This window comes from Gavialis gangeticus, unplaced genomic scaffold (assembly GCF_001723915.1).
Source record: "Gavialis gangeticus isolate Ggan-Ray unplaced genomic scaffold, GavGan_comp1, whole genome shotgun sequence".
Classification (NCBI taxonomy): domain Eukaryota; kingdom Metazoa; phylum Chordata; order Crocodylia; family Gavialidae; genus Gavialis; species Gavialis gangeticus.
The window spans coordinates 55,971,810-55,988,597 of NW_017729022.1; the positions used below are offsets into that span (position 1 = coordinate 55,971,810).

At 39.7% G+C, this 16,788-nt stretch overlaps 3 protein-coding genes across 5 annotated transcripts in view; 2 read left to right on the plus strand and 1 right to left on the minus strand.

The window, feature by feature from the left end:
* IKBIP (IKBKB interacting protein) overlaps nucleotides 1–2,521 on the plus strand; it is an 11,829-nt gene extending 9,308 nt beyond the window's left edge. For all 3 annotated transcript variants that reach the window (XM_019515033.1, XM_019515032.1, XM_019515034.1), the window contains exon 4: nucleotides 1,162–2,521. In XM_019515033.1, the coding sequence (XP_019370578.1) occupies nucleotides 1,162–1,992 (831 nt within the window). In that variant the 3' untranslated portion in view covers nucleotides 1,993–2,521. The remainder of the gene's footprint in view (nucleotides 1–1,161) is intronic.
* Nucleotides 1,704–8,347, plus strand: LOC109295896 (inhibitor of nuclear factor kappa-B kinase-interacting protein-like). Its single transcript, XM_019515036.1, has 2 exons — nucleotides 1,704–1,792; nucleotides 7,131–8,347. Exons 1-2 carry the CDS (start codon nucleotides 1,790–1,792, stop codon nucleotides 7,884–7,886), a joined length of 759 nt encoding a protein of 252 aa, XP_019370581.1. The 5' UTR covers nucleotides 1,704–1,789; the 3' UTR covers nucleotides 7,887–8,347.
* Nucleotides 8,348–16,397: 8,050 nt separating this feature from the next.
* Nucleotides 16,398–16,788, minus strand: part of SLC25A3 (solute carrier family 25 member 3) — a 17,972-nt gene continuing 17,581 nt past the window's right edge. Inside the window, exon 8 of the mRNA XM_019515035.1 lies at nucleotides 16,398–16,728. Within this exon, the coding sequence (XP_019370580.1) occupies nucleotides 16,568–16,728 (161 nt within the window). The 3' untranslated portion in view covers nucleotides 16,398–16,567. The remainder of the gene's footprint in view (nucleotides 16,729–16,788) is intronic.

Sequence of the window (16,788 nt, forward strand, 5' to 3'; positions counted from 1 at the left end):
AGGGACTGATTGGCTGCACCCACCCCTTGCCCCACGCACTGAGGGTGGGGCCTGGTGGCAGGGAGCAGTGGGTTGGGAGTGAGGGGCGCTGGGTTGGGACTGGCCATTTATGTTTACAAATGGGTCCTGGTACAGAAAAGATTGAGAACCACTGCTTTAAATGACTCAATAAAGTGTTTACTAATGTTCTGTTTTCAGAGAAATATGTAAAAGTTATCTAAATAGGAGCAAGTAGGAGCAGACAATGTATGTATTTCCATTCCGGTCAGACCTCATCTACTGACTTGCTGTACAGTCAGGCAAATTATTTGGTCTTTCTGGCAGTTCTCAGAGATGCAAATATAGTTACTTTGGTATACTTACACTGTTTTTCTTTTTCTTTTTTTCAAGTGTTTGGATAAAGAATGCTTTACAGTACTATTTATTTTTTTTACAATGGAATGACAATATTGTTTATTTGCTATGTTGCTTAGTATTACTTATGTTAGTGATGGCATAAGACAGATGTTTACTTACATAGTGATATCAGCTTCACTAAAGAGCTTTATAGGGAAAAATGTCTCTTTTGATGTCAAGACAAATTCCCATTGGCGTCAGCAGGGCCAGGACTTCACATCGCTCACATCTGCTACACTGTGAAAACCAAGGATGCAAGTCATCTTTAGTATGATGACATAATGTGGTGATACTAAGCTGATCAACTAATCTTAACAAGTTTATAATTTATTCTAAATAGTATGTTTGCTTCATATTTTGAGGCTACTTGATCTCTTTCTACAAGAATAAGGTTTTATGACAGTTTCATTTTTCATTAATTAGAAATTGATTTTAAGGGTGAATATAGTACCTTGAATATAGTAATTCAGCTATCAACCAAATAAAAAAAAACAAACAAAAAACTAGTATTACTACTTCCAAGTAGCAAAAACAGCTTTGAAAAATTTGTCCTACAAATTCTCCTTGAACCTCTAGTATGCCAGATCATTTGGAATAATATTTTAATGAAAATAAATAGCAAAACTGAAGCTGTGTATCAAGTGAAGTAGGTTCCAACTGACTGAACCTTGTGTACATATAATGCTTCCATTTGCATAAATAAGTGCTGTTCCAATCCAACTCTCATTAAGTAGACATGGACATTGTTTTGTGTTACTAATGCAGCTTGAGTCTTCTGAAAGCATCCTGCAGGAAACTACCTCATCCATCTCAGTGGTGACTCAGCTTGAGCAGGACGTGTCCACACTACGTAGCATCATACATGACATCCAGAACACCGATCAGACGGTCTCTAAAAAGATGCAAAGGCTTAATGAGAAATTCCAAAATGTTTCAGAATCGTGGAAAAGAAGCATGGATGAAATGAATGCCAATACCAGTAGTTTAAAATCTGAAGCTAAGCTCATACATGCAGAAGTTACCTCCCAGATCAATGCAGTTGATCAAAGAATAAAATTTCTTACAGAACAGGTAAAAGATTTAGAAGACAGTACAGCTAGAAATATTAAGACGATACAAAGACAGGAAGAAGATGAGCTTTCTAAAGTTGAAGAGCAACTGGGCTTCTATACAAAGGCAGTTGAAAAATTAGAAGAACAGCAAAGTAGTCTGTTAGCCAAAGACACAGATATGAGTCAGAAACTTACAGACTATGAACCTAAAGTTACAGAGTGCAAGACCCACTTACCAACAATTGAAAAAGCTGTTCATTCCATTCTTAGAGTGTCAAGTGAGTTGCTAGGCATGGAGAAAAAGATGGAAGATTTAACAACACAGATGTTTACTATGGAAGATGGTATGCTAAAAACAGTGTCAGATATAGTAGAGATGCAGAAGATTCTTGAAGGAATACAGTATGACAACAACATATTGAAACTGCAAAATGATATAGTTCTTTTAAAGGAAAGGGTACATGACATTACGGTATCTTCAAATACAGGAAAAATAACTTCAGAAAAATATCTAGAAAGTGAACAGATTTTGGATGACGAGTAATGAATTAAAGCAGTTTCACTTGTATGTAAAAATTGGACCAGTATGAACAATTATTTATAGTTCAGCTATGTAAATAGAGCTCATAAGCAAGTATTTAACAGGAATGTTGCAATTCATCTCAACAGACTTTGGATCAGACTTCAAATGCACATGCTGCCAAGGAATATATACTATATATTATAGGGAGGAAGTTACAAATACAGTTGTGGGAGAAGAATTACAAAAACTATTTTAAAAAAAAGTTGTAACTGTTTTGAAAATATTTTTGGAGTTCATTTTTCTTATTTGTAAATGGGATTTGAACCAAACTTTTTAGGTAAAAGTTCGAATTAGGTCAGAAGTTGGAGCCCAGCACACAACATTATATTTTGTAATCAATAGAGTTTTTTCTAATTATAACTGTTTGCAATGTTGTATTTTGTTACCATATTAAGTGACAAGCAACATGAAAAATTAAGTACCTGCGTCCAAGGAGATTACATGCATTGTATTTTGCCTCTAATGAATTATATCACTTAATTCAAACTTCTCAGTGTACTAGTTTGTGAATTTTATTTTGGTTAGTGGGACCAAATTTATTGCAGCTCTTTGAGAACATAATTTTCTTCTGATTTAATTTGGATCAAGTTACTCCAGGTTTACACTGATGTAGCTGGACAGGCTCCTAGCCCCACTTTGTTCATTTTTCTTCTACGCAGGAGATCCTACTAGCACCTACACATGATTTCTGTTGAAATTCAAATACTATAATTATCAGCTTTATAGCAAATCCTAGTTAATAGACAACTCTAAGGGATAGTGTTTTTAGAATTTAAACTTGAGAATGGCAAAGGAAGAGAGCTTTCAGAATATTGGTAATGAAGATGCACATAGAGGTGCACTGATATATTGGTGCCGTATCAGATCGGCATCAATAAAAGAAAAGTTAACATTATTGACTATCAGCTTTTTTTAGTCAGCGTAGCTGATAATGTACCAATAAATATAATATGCCTTCCAGCCCGGGCTCCCACATACCACATGCATGCCAGGAATGCAGCTGGGCAGTGTGGAGAGCAGCGCTTTGCAGGAGGGAGGGGGGGTGGGAGAGGAGGGGTAGATTGAGGCCCCTTTGGTGAAGGAGGGAGTGGGGCTGGGGCAGGGCAGTGAATAGGACCCCAGGGCTGGAGCTAGGGCAGGGCGTGGGATGAAGCCATGGATAGCTTGTCTAGGGGATCTGCGTCCCAGCAGTTAAAAGTAGTGATGGTGGCTCTTGAACACTCAAATTAGCTTCAAGGGCTGCCACCATTTTTAAGTGCTGGGATACTTTTAGGAGCGGGGTGGAGGCAGGCTGCTTGCTGTGGCCTTGAGACACTCAGCCCTGCTGCCTTTGCCCCAGGAGCTGCATGCTGGCCACGCCGTGTCCCTTGCCCATCTGGCAGCAGGGGGCACAATTGGCTGCCCCCACAGGTATCGAACATGCATGGGGAGTTCAGCAAGCGCACTGCTCCTGGGACAAAGGCAGCAGACCAAAATCCCCAAGCCCACAGCAACCAGCCCACCTCTGCTCCAGTTAAGTGTCCTAGTGCTTAAAAATGGTGGCAGTGGTGTTTGAATTAAAGCTTATTCAATGAGCTTTGGTTCAAGCCCCCCCACCATTTTTAAGCACTGGGATGCTGATCCCCTGGACCAGCCGCCCACAGGTATCCCAGCCCCAGGGTCCCATTCATTGCCCTGCCTCATTCTTTCCCTCACCGTGGGGGGCCTTGATCAGCCTTCCCCTCCACAAACCCTGCAAGGCCATTGATGCTCTTCTGCAAGGCAATTCTGTCTACTCTGCCCAGCTACATTCCTGTAAATCTGTTACAGGATTGGTATCAGCCAATATGTCTGGTGAATAATTGGCTATTAGTATTGGCCAAGAAAATATTTAATCGATGCACCCCATGATGTACATTTTAGTATAATTCCACACATTGGCCCAAATTCCCCTCTCAGCTACATTGGTACCAGTTGCTTGAACTCAGCAGGATTACACAAATGCAGCCTTTTCAGCTTCCATGACTGCATCTAGCCCCAGCCTGATAGAGGCCTGGTCCATCTGTGAGAGACTGACCCAGGCAGAGCCAACCCAGCCACATGGGGCTTGGAAATTTGGCCACAAGTAGAGGCAGTGTTAATTGCCACCACTCCTCTACCACTACATTTCCAGACCCATGGGGACACCTGCTGGCTGGGTCACATGGCTCCATGGGCTAGATCTGGCTTGTGGGTCAGGGCTGAGCACCCCTGCACTAATACAAATAAAAGAACATAGACTCTTCTCATGGTTGCAGGTCATTTTTCAGAGGTGTCAGTTACCACTACACTTTTCCTCCCTTGAAATTCTATATTTATAACCATTCACACAGCAAATGATTTTGGATTTTTTCCCCCCTTTCGTATACTTGGTACCTAAGTGAACGTATTACTCCATATTTACTACCAATTAGATTCCTATCATTCCTTCTATATCATAGTGACAAATTTTGACTTTTAAGCTGAGTAGCATTATTCTCTCTGAATATCAGTGACATTTTGGGGATTTCTTGTGAACCAGGGTGCTTACCTACTTCAGTAAGATTATTGTTGCTAGCCTCCTCCCCTTTGTCACAGGAATAAGAATGGTGTAACTGTAAAGGTGTGTTTTAAACTATCAGGTGACCCACAGCAGTCACAGGACAGATTGGTAGAGGTATTTATATAGAAATAAAGAGTTTTGCAAAAAATAAAAGTCAGCATATCTGCCTCATATGGACCATGTCAGTGTTGGCTGAATTTAACCAGCATCGTAGCTGGTTTCCATTAATAAGCCCATGCTGCTTTTAGCAGCAGTTCAGAAGATAGGCAGTGTATCTAATGTGGCTTCCTTGTAAGCAAATATAAGATGACGGGCTTCCCCCTCTGCCCCATGTTGATTGTGAGGGAAAAAACCTCATTGTAAATACAGTACTTTATTTTATATAAATTAGCAACATATGTTCGGTACGTTAGATATCACTTTAGTCTGCATACTAAAGCTGAGGGTAGCTATAGGCTTAAACTCAGATCTCGAGCACACTTGGAACTTTAATATACATTGGATCTCTAGATCTACTTCCAATTTAAGAATCTGGCAATCAGAAATAACATGGCTCTGAGCTCTTGAGTTGCACTTTGTGGGTTAATTTGTTCTGAAAGAAACCGTTGCTTGTTCTTCACATTTATTATATTTAGTGCTTAATTTTAATAAGTGCTGTGTATCTTTGATTATTACACCTATTACTTGTCCCTTTTATGAAGTGTTATGTACCTTGAGTCACTTAAATAAGGTTTTTTTGTTTGCTTTTAAATCTGCCTACAGTCTTGGTCAATAAAAACCATGTTCTCACATTTCCCTAACTTGATTGGCGCAGACTTTAAAATATGGATTGCTTTTATGGAAAAATGATAGTATAGAAAGTATAGTGTTTTATAGAAAAAACTGTTTCATTGCAAAATAAATGTTAATATCTTTCACTAATTCCACCAATAATTGTGGGTCAGATAAAGCTGTTGAGAGCTGAATTGCAGTCTCAAGCCCCTTCTACGTTACATATATTATACAATTAATTGGTTAATTGCACAATAAATTTAGACATACCACACATGCAAAGTAATTATCACACCATGAAAATGTCCACCCAGCTATAAAGGGATTGCTAACCAGCTATAAAGTGCTTGAAAATGTGTAATAGCTTATATAGCTGGTGTCTATCCAGCTTTAACTTAAAGGTGTACCAGGGCCTTAAGTCTTGCCAAAAGAGGTTTGGATTAGCTCAAAGTCCCTTGAAGTCTAGAATTTACACTAGAATAGGTAGTGCCCACTACTTTCTATTACAGAGCTCTTAGTCAACAGTGATCCAAAACCGAAAGGTTCCACAGCTTTAAGAAATGATCCCTGATTTATGGTGGAGGGTTGCCAACTCCAGTGGAGCCAGGATTTCACAGGAGGATTTTCCAGTCTGCTTAGGTCCCTACTCACCCCCCACCCCAACTTTCCTTCCTTCTTTCTTTTTAAATGAAGTGGTAATTCATAAGGATTCTAAGACCTTCCTATTTGGGCAAGCATTCAGGAAAACAGAGCTAAGGTAGGATATTGGTTAGGGCGGGATTTCTATTCCACATTGATACTTTAGGTCCCCCTTAAGTTTTGTTCTCTTGTTCTAAGTTATTCTGTCCTAGTCTTCTAAACTGCCTTGAGCCCTTGTTTGGAAGCATATAAATCAAATACAGCCTCAAATTTGCTTTGTTCTCCGCAAGAGAAAATGAATACTTGAAACAGACTATTAGGGATGAAAAAGTGTAAATGGACTGTTGTAGATTCACAATAAATTGATCATGCTCTATAGATCTGATTAAATGAATAAAAAGAAGGGTGTACTTCAATAAATTTAAGGTCTCAGAGGCAGCTGTTGAGCAGCATAATATATGGGCATTATGAAAAATAATTTCGTGTCAGCTAAAGCAAAAAAAAGCAGGACCAAAGATCAACTGACAGACAGCAACAGAAATGGTATTGGGCTCCATGTATAAGAATCTGTGGTAATCAATTACAGGCATACCTCATTTTATTGCGCTTCACAGATACTGCGTTTTTTACAAATTGAGGCAAGACCCTCCACCAGCAAAAAGATTACAACTCGCTGAAGGCTCAGATGATGGTTAGCATTTTTTAGCAATAAAGTATTTTTTAATTAAGGTATGTACATAATTTTTTTTTTTTTTTAGACATAATGCTATTGCACACTTAATAGACTACAGTATAGTGTAAACATAACTTTTATATGCACTGGGAAACCAAAAAGTTCGTGCGACTCGCTTTATTGCGGTGGTCTGGAACCGAACCTGCAATATCTCCGAGGTATGCCTGTATAACAATTGAGCTTGTTATACACACACGAAACATGTAATTCACAAAATAGACAGCTAAGACATGGTGGAAATACCAGTTTCTGTAAAGCTTAATGGCCTAGGGATTCTCTGTTGGTTTAGATTTTGGAATAGAAAAAAAATCTGTGAAATTTAAGTGAAATTTTGATGCAGATTAACTAGTGAAACACATGTGCTGATCTTGTGATTTTTTTTTAATCTCCCTCCAGTGTGAGAAGGCTAAAAGCTTAATGGAACAATTGGAAGATCTTCAAGTACTCTCTCGTGTAAAATATCTACAAGAGGACATATATAGTATGAAAACACTGTCCAATAGCATAATCAAAGAAAAGGAGGATCTACAGAAGAATTTAACCACCCTTTTTCATGCCGTTACAAGAGTTGAGCAGAATACTGCTTCCACAGCAAAAGACATCACTCTAAAGATCGGAACAGTAAAAACTGATGTTAGACGAGTTTCAGGTCTAGTATCAGATATGACCTCCTTGACAGATTCTTTGCAAACACTAGAAGATAAAGTAGATAAAGTTGAAAAGAAGACAATAAAAAATATTGGCGACCTACTTACCAGCAGTATTGACCGCACTGCAAAACTGCAAAGTTTGGCATCTGATAACTCGAGAAGAATTGAGCAAATTAAGACAGCATTGTCTGATCTGAGAGGTGATTTTAACAGACATTCAGATAGGCTTTTAACTCTGGAAAGTGACAGAGTTAGAGTTCTTAAAACAGTTACATTTGCAAATGATTTAAAACCCAAGGTGTACAACCTAAAGAAAGACTTTGCCCGTTTGGAACCAATGATAAATGATCTAACCTTAAGAATTGGAAGACTGGTTGAAGATCTATTACAACGAGAAAAAGAAATTGCCTTCTTGAATGATAAATTGTCCAATTTAACTAGAGTGCAGAACGAAATTAAAGATATGAAAGATGAAATAACCAAAATGTCAGATATTAATTAATTGCTATCAGAAACCCAGCTGCTTAACTTACAGCATTTGAAGCATGACAACCTAATTAGGCTTGGTACTAAACAGAAGAGAATAAAGAAATAAAGGCTGTTTTAGGAAAAAAAATACTGAAACTTAATTGAGGTCCAGCCCTGTTTGCTCAAGAGGATGGCTAAACTCCCAGTGGTTTGAAAACAACTAGAATTAGGCAATTCTTTAGCCAAACTTGTAATTTTTAGAATAAATAAGCTTTTTTTTTTAAACTGGCAAATATTTTTAAATATTTTAAAAATGCAAGACATTTGGATAAAAAGTGACCTACTAGTTTGCTTTCATTGGTAAAGTGGGACCACAGATTGCTAGCCAGTCTGAAGCTTTCCCTGCTGCTTTGAAGACAAGGGTGAAATTGTGGACTACAGATACAGGCTTAAAAGTGATAGTTTCTCTTAAATAAAGATGAATTCTGTGATTTTTCCCAAATTAGTTTTCATTTTTCAGTCCATCAACATGCCATAGATGTAATCAAAGGGAGCAATGACAAGAAATAGTGCTGGCTTTTGACAAGATTTCACTCTAATCAACATTACTTTTACTTCATTTAATGCAAAGTATTCCTTCTTTAACAGTAATTGCACCAAACTGCAGCTTCATTATTGCTTTTGATAATGAAATAGACCTCTTAGGGCAGTGGTTTTCATCCTGTGGACCATGGACCCTGTGGGTCCTCAGACTGTATCAGGGGTCTGCGAAAGATGTCTGTGATCAAATGTATGCGATTCAAAGGCATCCACATCTCCACGCAAAATTTCCAAAGGGGTCTGCAAATGAAGAAAAGGTTGAAAGCCACTGTCTTGAGGGATACAGTACTTTGAAAAAGCAAGCCCTTTCCCCAGTGTTGTCTTAATTCTATTGCCTGCTTTTGTTGGGATACTTTTGCTCTTCATTAGTCCCCTGTGCATGGACTACACATCACTTGGTCTGTTAAGCACTAGAGTGAAGAGCAAAATTGGTGCAGATAAAGAAGCCAACAGACTTCCATTTATGTTACTGCTCTGGTGGGAGCAGAGTTAATGGAGAGCCTTAGGGTTTTGAGAGGGACAAAAGGGAAAGGTAGGTGGAAAGGTGGAGTTGCACTGAAGGAGAGCATGGGAGTAATAGGTTTAGTAAAGGAAACAGCAAGTAAGAAGCCATCGTAGGACAACTATAAAGGAAGGCAATTGTGAAAGTCTTCGACTAGATCAGCCAGAAATCTTAGGACTACTGAAGATCTTCAGAACATTAGTAACTAGTAGGTACTGCTGTGTTGCTTCTTAGTTTCTTACAGCTAATACCTACTGATCGACTGAAAAAAGTTCCAGTTTACCATTCTTGCTGTGCTTCTCCCCAGGCATTGATGCTTCCCTTCCTTTCTTTTCCCATTCTTGGTCTTGCACAGACCTGTGACTTCTCTCCTGGGACCTCTATTCGATCAGCACTACCACCTCCCCAACCTTTATAGTTTCTCTGCCAAGCAGGAACTAGGGAAGTGGGGTGTCATGTGAAGAAATCAGGAGTCCTAATGAAAAATTGATTGAACAAACTCAAATGAGAAAAAAAAAAAGTCACAAGCTTAAATAATCATACTGGTTCTTTTCTGAACAAGCCCTATGCCCCTTTCTGTGTTTGCTTATTCTATCAATCACCATTTATGCTGACAGGAAGAAGGGCATATATCTGGTTCCAAATACACAGCAGATGGAGAGTGGGCTTGAGCTAGGAGACCATTTTTGTTGGACACACACACAAACCATCAGTAATTGATGATAATTAGAATTGAAACAGGGATGATAATGAAGTAATCAGAAGTCTCCAAGAATAGTTATACCCAGATAATTATCTTACTATGAAAAGCTGTTTACAGATCTGTAGTTTTTCTTATCATGTTTAGTGTCACTTGAGAACAGTTTCAGGTGTCCTTGTAGCAGTTTTCAACAAAATACAGCATTTTCATAGCCTCATTCTTTAGTTATAGAGGTATATGACATTTTAATAGACTCATCTGTTTTGGTCTTTCAAACCCAGATTAGATTTCTAAAATAGTTCTACTTATTGCTATTATGAGGGAGGACTAAATTCATGTAAAATTACTGAAATACTACTGAAAATAGTTTGTTCTGCTCAAATATCTTGACTATATAAATATAAAATATCACAATCTACTCAAAGTACCCAAGTTATGAGTCAAGGCAGCTTGGTATTTACCATTAGAAAGTTGCATCTTGTGCCTTCATCCCACCTGTTACTGTTTCAACACACTTGTTTTGTTTTCCAGGTTAGGAATAAATTGTGGTTTCAGTTGGTGTGAAATAGGAATAATTTAGAAATTGGTCATGTTGCCATGTAACTTTACTTTGTAATGATTTACCTTCATTCACAATAGGTCATGTTGATTTTAACTACCACTCTTCCTTAGCAAAAAGAATTTAAGCAAAATTACAGGTAACACGTAAAATGGTATGGTGTATTACCAGTGCCTAAAGAGCATCCACTTACAGGAGCTAGATCAAAGAGACGTTTAGAAACCAGTTAGCTCTAGTAGCAGAAGCAAATACCTAAACCTCTTGCCCAGTGGTTCTCAATCTTTTTGAAGTCAAGGTACCCCTCCGTAACTTTTTTGGAATTTGGAGACTTCTCTAAAGCCTTCTCTAGCGCTTAATAGTATGGTAAGCCACCCCAAAAATTGCATCGCTGATTACTCAGACTTGACACAAAGACTTCATAGTAGTCGAGGTACTCCATAGTGTCTTATTCCATAGCTTCAGTAAGTCACAATACAAAAGAAAGGCAATGTTCACTTACTGCCTTTACCCCACCTATTCCCAAAGACATTTTAAACACATTAGCGATGTGTAGGGGGTGCACATGCACCCCTTGCGCCAACGTCTGGGGGGCAGTCAGCACTCCCCACTCCCCCCGCCTCACCACTGACACTGCTGACAGCATCTGTGGGCAGTTGCCACTGGCTGCCACTACCAGTGTCTGAGGGTGGCTGCCAACCACCAGTCAGTGCTAATGTCGTCCCCAACCCCCCCACAGCCACGGCCACCTGCTGGAGTTTGCTGCCACCACACTGCTGCCCCTGCTCCCACAGACTCCAGGGGCACATCATTCATGTTTTAACATGTCCATTTGTTTTGTATTTTGATATTTACAGGTCAGTGACATGTACTGAACCAGAAATTGTAAATCAGATTCTTCAGTCCATTTGCCTAATGTTTTACGTAGGTTTCAGTTGCAGCTCATTCTTAATGCAAGTAGGGACCTACCAAAAACCACAATTTTGTGGAAAATGCGAAGTGCAGCATTGCCTGCAAGTGGCAATGTCTGCAAAAGAGAGAAGACTTATTTAAAATAAAATGCTGGCTCCCAGTCCTCACAGTGGCCCAGCTGCACAGCCTGCTGAGCAGGAAGGTGGTGCTGCCAACACAGAGAAGCCCAAGACAGCTTCTGCCTTTGCCCCACATCACTGATTGGCTGAGGGCTGCTTGTCATGTGGCCCCACCTCTCTCTGCCAATTGGGGGCCTGGGGCAGGGCCACATGATGGACAACCCTTATAGTCCATTACAGAGGGCAGGGGCATAACAGCTTTTGCAGCTAAATCAGTAGTAACAGGTGAGGCCACCAGGACTCCTCAGCCAGATGCATGGGGGTTGGGACCCTGCCACAATCAGTGCATGAAAACAGCAGCCAGCCCTGCAATTTCCCTGCTGTATCAGGTAGCCACCTCCCTGAGTTGGGTAGACACCTAGCCATAGGCCACCACAGGAGAAAAAGGCTTATGGGAAGCTGCATTTAAGAGTGAAATTATTTGATCAGTTAATTTTGCCCCTAACACCTCCCTTCCCCCAGTTTTAACTTTTAGTAGTATACTCTGTGTAGCAGAGAGTGTTAAAAAGAAAGAAATGAAAAACAAAGCTATCCAAGAGATACTCACATTTACTATAAAAACCAAGCTGGATATTTATTGTATTTTCATTGTGTACATTCATCTATAAAGAGATGATGTAGTAAGTGATTACAACCACCACATTTCATCTATAACCAAATGGTTATAGACAATACACATTTCCCAAAAAATACTATCAGCATTATTTTAGCAGACATCTAGCAATTTCAACATTGTACTAGCAGAAGCAGCATGTATTTGATGTATAATACAGTCCAAAAAGAGTAGTGTTTGGTTCTTAAAAGCTAGCATATGCATAGCCACAAGTGATTACCATTCCAGTGGTAGCAAGAAAAGAGGAGACTTACTTACTCTTTCCTGGACAGTACCTCCAGACTTGCACAGTATTTCCACATAAAGCTTTGCAAGTACTTTTAGTTAGACCTTGAAGTTAGCTAAAGTAATCAGGAATATTTGGTTTGAAATAATGTGCTCCCTTTCAATATCTTAACTCTTTGCAAGAGACTGTTGGATAAAAAAATTACGCAGTTAAGTCATAAATAAAAGAAAGAAGGAGTTAAAAATACAATAAGTCAACTAGAAAAAACTGTTCTTCCACCCTACCCTCCAAAACCTACCTCTGGTAGTTTTGGAGGAAGAACCTAGGCAATTTCCTCATTTTCTATATGTGGAGTTCTTGCATCCAAATGGAATATGCTTTATTCCAATCACAAAATGCAATCAAATGAGCCATTAAAAAGAAAAGCCAGCCTTGAAACATTACTTTATAAAAAAGTTATATAATAAATAGCCATACCATTTACATACAATCTCAGTTTCCCCAACATACTATACACTGGGTGCATCTATATATTTACTGCAGAGCTGCCCAGTTAGCTTGGCAGTGAAGTCTCAGTGTCTACCCATGAAGCCCTATTAGGGCACAGGAACCTAACACCACTGTAGTTTAGTGCTTATAAGTACAATTGTGTAGTGGTTATTTACTGCCAGAAACATGTGTAGACACTGACAGCTGGCTGGGGCACAAGAGTGCTTCACTGTAGGGTCTGCCTGCCAGCTTGCCCTGCACCAAGGCACCCTCGTGCCCCAGCTAGCCCCTCTGCACCGCAGAGCTGGGTCTGAGCTGCCCCAGGCAGGCTGGCTAGCAAGCAGGCCGACCCCTTCCCCGCCCCCTCCCAACTCTGCCACCTGGGGCTGCTCAGACCTGACTCAATGTGCTGCAGTCCCAAGTGCACATGTAGACACAGCACCCGGAAGCAATACACTTCAGCGAGCAAAGCGCCAGAGTTTATTACCCTGCATTAATTTCATGAGTAGATGTGCCCACTAAGTTCTGACTTACTGCAGGATCTTCTAGGGCAGAGTGCCAAACAGATAGCCACATGCCAAGTGTCATTTTCATTTAAACTTGAGACAGAGTAAAACCATTTTCCCCCATTCCAGTTGAATGCATACTCTTTTTTAATAGGAGCAAGTGTACTCAAAAGCCATTTCCGACTGAAGAAGGCAAGTTAGAGCAGAGCATTGCAGCCTGTACTGAAACTACTTGTCAGTACAATTACTTGATGGGCTTGATATTCATTTAAGTAGAGAAGGTTTCATTTATAAATATAAAACCTTCTCTACTTAAATGAGTATCAAGCCCATCAAGTAATTGAACTGACAAGTAATTTCAGTACAGGCTGCAATGCTCTGCTCTGACTTCCCTCCTCCTGCCAAAATGTTATGTACATGTGCGCAGTTTTGTTTTTTTTACATTTTTCCTAGATTAAGTAGGCAGCATACTTCACTCTTACACCCAAGTCACCCTTCTCCTGCTAAAAGAAATCATACCAGCACTCAGATGCACTTCAAACAACCAACCAACCCACCCACCCAGACACACCAACTACATTTTTCTTTAAGCAAAGGATTAGTTTATAACAGTGGTTCTCAACTTTTTTAGCTTCAAGGCACCCCTAATAATTTACTGAATTTTACAGCACCCCAGTTAAAGTCACTGATCTAGATCCAAGGTCAGAAGAGACATGTCGGGGGACTTTGAGGCCAAATAAGTTGATCTAGGTGGTGGTACTTGAAGGCAACAGGGGAAGGCTGTCACCCTGCTCTTTCCACTCTGTTCCCTCCTCACTCAGTCCGTACCTCAGGCTACTGCTGAGGTTACTCCTGCAGGGTCTTACATGCCAGCAACCACTCCTCCACTCCACATGCTCCCATGGCTGAGTGGTCTGGATGGGACTAGTGGGTTTACAATATATGGTTGCATGCAGTGGTGGCGGCACTGGAGTAGGTGGGGCAGGAGAAGGAATTTCATTGCCCAAATCCTTTGGGAATCACTAGTTTAAACTTTAGCATGGGATGACAGGCAAAATATCCAAGATATGTTAAACCAATTTTCTGACCCCAGCAAATAGGAAGCAACTAATCTGAAGGGGAAGCCACCCAGTTTCTCTGTTCGTAACCTTTACTATTCTCCTTATTGCATCTGATCTTACATTTGAAAATTCATCTGTGTCACATTAAGACTGCTTTTGATAATCAAATATTGACAAGAACCAAGTAAATGAAAGTTGAGTAGAGAGGAAGTAGGTTCAGTTCAAACCTCTCTTTGCCACTTTGACTCCCGCCTCCCCTGCCTCCCATGATCAAAATGCCACTCTACAAACCACTTCTAGAATAAAAATCAAGATGCAAACAAAGGTAAATTCACTGGTGAGGATCATTGTTTTCCAAAGTCTCAGGTTTACATATATTAAGGAGTATTAGCTTCTTTCATTGCTTTGAATATCTCTAGAATGAAACATCTACAGTAAGATGTTAATTAAAGGGTGGCTTTTGTTCAAAACAATTTCAGTTTAGACAGTAGAAAGCTAAATTTGATTGTGTCAAGATCCTTAAGTTCCATTTAAGAGATGGGAAGAGACTTCCATGGTTTTTATTAAATACCTTAACAAGCTTTTCACTTCATACATGCAGTTCAAGTAAGAAGAATATACTTACACCTCAAGTGAAAGTCCACACCAAAGGTAGCTGTACAAAATAGACCCGTCTTGAATCATTGTTTGTTAGCATGTACTGATCACTCTCAACCCCCCAAAAATTTCCCAACAGAGTGAAATCTGCTTTTTAAGTAGCAGACAGAACACTAATAAGGTAGGAAAGTCTTAACAGAGCTATTTTACCAGTTTTTTTGTTAGCCTGAAAGATCTTAAAAACTATCCCCTTTCCAAGCTGAAGGCCTCTAACACAAGACTACCCCAAGCAGAAAGAGACGTTTGGATATTAAAGAGTTGTAAATGGAACCAAAAGGGACAAGCTGAAGATATCCAAACTTCTGATGCATTGAGCCCAGTTACTGAAAAGGCAAAAATATCCAAGCAGGTATTTTTCCAGTGAGCATTCTCCCAGGCTACCAACTGATCAAAGCAGCACTTAAACCCTCCCAACCCAGGTGGATTTCTTCTGAGTTCTAATTACAGTTGAGTGAGGATTCATGCATTTAAAAGCAAACAAACCAACAAAAAAAACAAAAAAACAAACACAAAAAAACCCAAGTACTTTAGGACTTCCTCCAGTAACTTTGCTTTATGCTACCATGGCCATAGCGCTAAGCCATGAATGAGCAAAAGTAGTGTCATAAACAGTCTTTCATCAACTCCAGCATAAGAAATATGTTGTCCGAATCTCTTTCCTGCCCATTGTAAGTCTATTCCTTTATGCTTAGTAGGTCAAGTATTTAAATAAGCATGCTGTAACTATTGACTTTTTGTAACGAAGGCAGGGTACATCAGCCCCGTGTTCATACTGAGGGCAACAACCTAGCTTGTGCTGAGCTACAGCTATGTTACTAAACAAGAACTAAGTCTTTGGAAACTTGAAGAGGATTTCAGTGCTAAACCATGTTTTATACTACTTCAAAGCTTCTGCCAAAAGAACATTAGCAGTCAGAAACAGCTTTTAATGTGCTCCCTGAAACAAAACAAAAACCCTGCCATTAGTTTGTCCTATTATGAAAAGTGATGCTAATGCTTAGATCCACAATACAGCTACAAAGCTAGGGACCAGATTCTTTGGGACACTGAACAAGAAAAAAAGAAACCCAGTGACACCAACAAGCAAAATCTAGCCAGCAGGTACTACCTATATGGTCACCTTACATCACCTTTTTCTGTTGCCAGCGTAAAGCAAGAGCCTGCAGGATTTTTTCATGCTGTGCAATTCCACCCCTCCCCAGCCAACTTATTCAAACCTTCAGGAATACTGGCTATTCCAAAACACACCAAGCTTCTTTCAAACTAAATACTTGATTCATGAAAGTATTTCAAATACAGCTGCCAAGAATCAGAACACAAAATGGTAGAAAAGCGTGTCATCTCTGTACTCCAAACTGCATCTATGTTGAGACATGACCGGGGCCTTTAGATGGTGCAAGAGACTTTGAGGCCTTCCTTGAAGTGCAAGATGAAGCCTTTCATGAAGAATTCCTAAACTTAACCATCAGAAAGAAGTCAAAGTGTCTGCTCCTGAAAAGTACTTTTACAAAAAGGAAAAGTTTGCATGCAATACCACACAACACTAGTTGCTCTAGTTCTTGTTTATTTCAAATAATGATAGTGAAAGACATTTTTGAACCCTCACATGAGAGAAGGGCACAGCCAATAATTACATGAAATACAGAACTTCAGTGTCCTACATGGTCAAATATAAAATTTCAAGAAACTAGTCGCCGGTTAGTCCGTTATTCATCTATTCAGTCAAACCAAGCTTCTTCTTCAGAGACTCTGGCATTTCAGGTGGAGGTGGGCGAGGAAGTTTGAAATAAACCTTCACAGAGTCATAGATGAACCACTGTAGTGCAGTCAGGGTACCAATCATGATAATACGGGCAAAGAGACCCTTCCATACACCTGTTGAGTAAAGCAAACATTAGGAACTAGAAAAGTTCACTCCCCATACCTCCCGTTAAA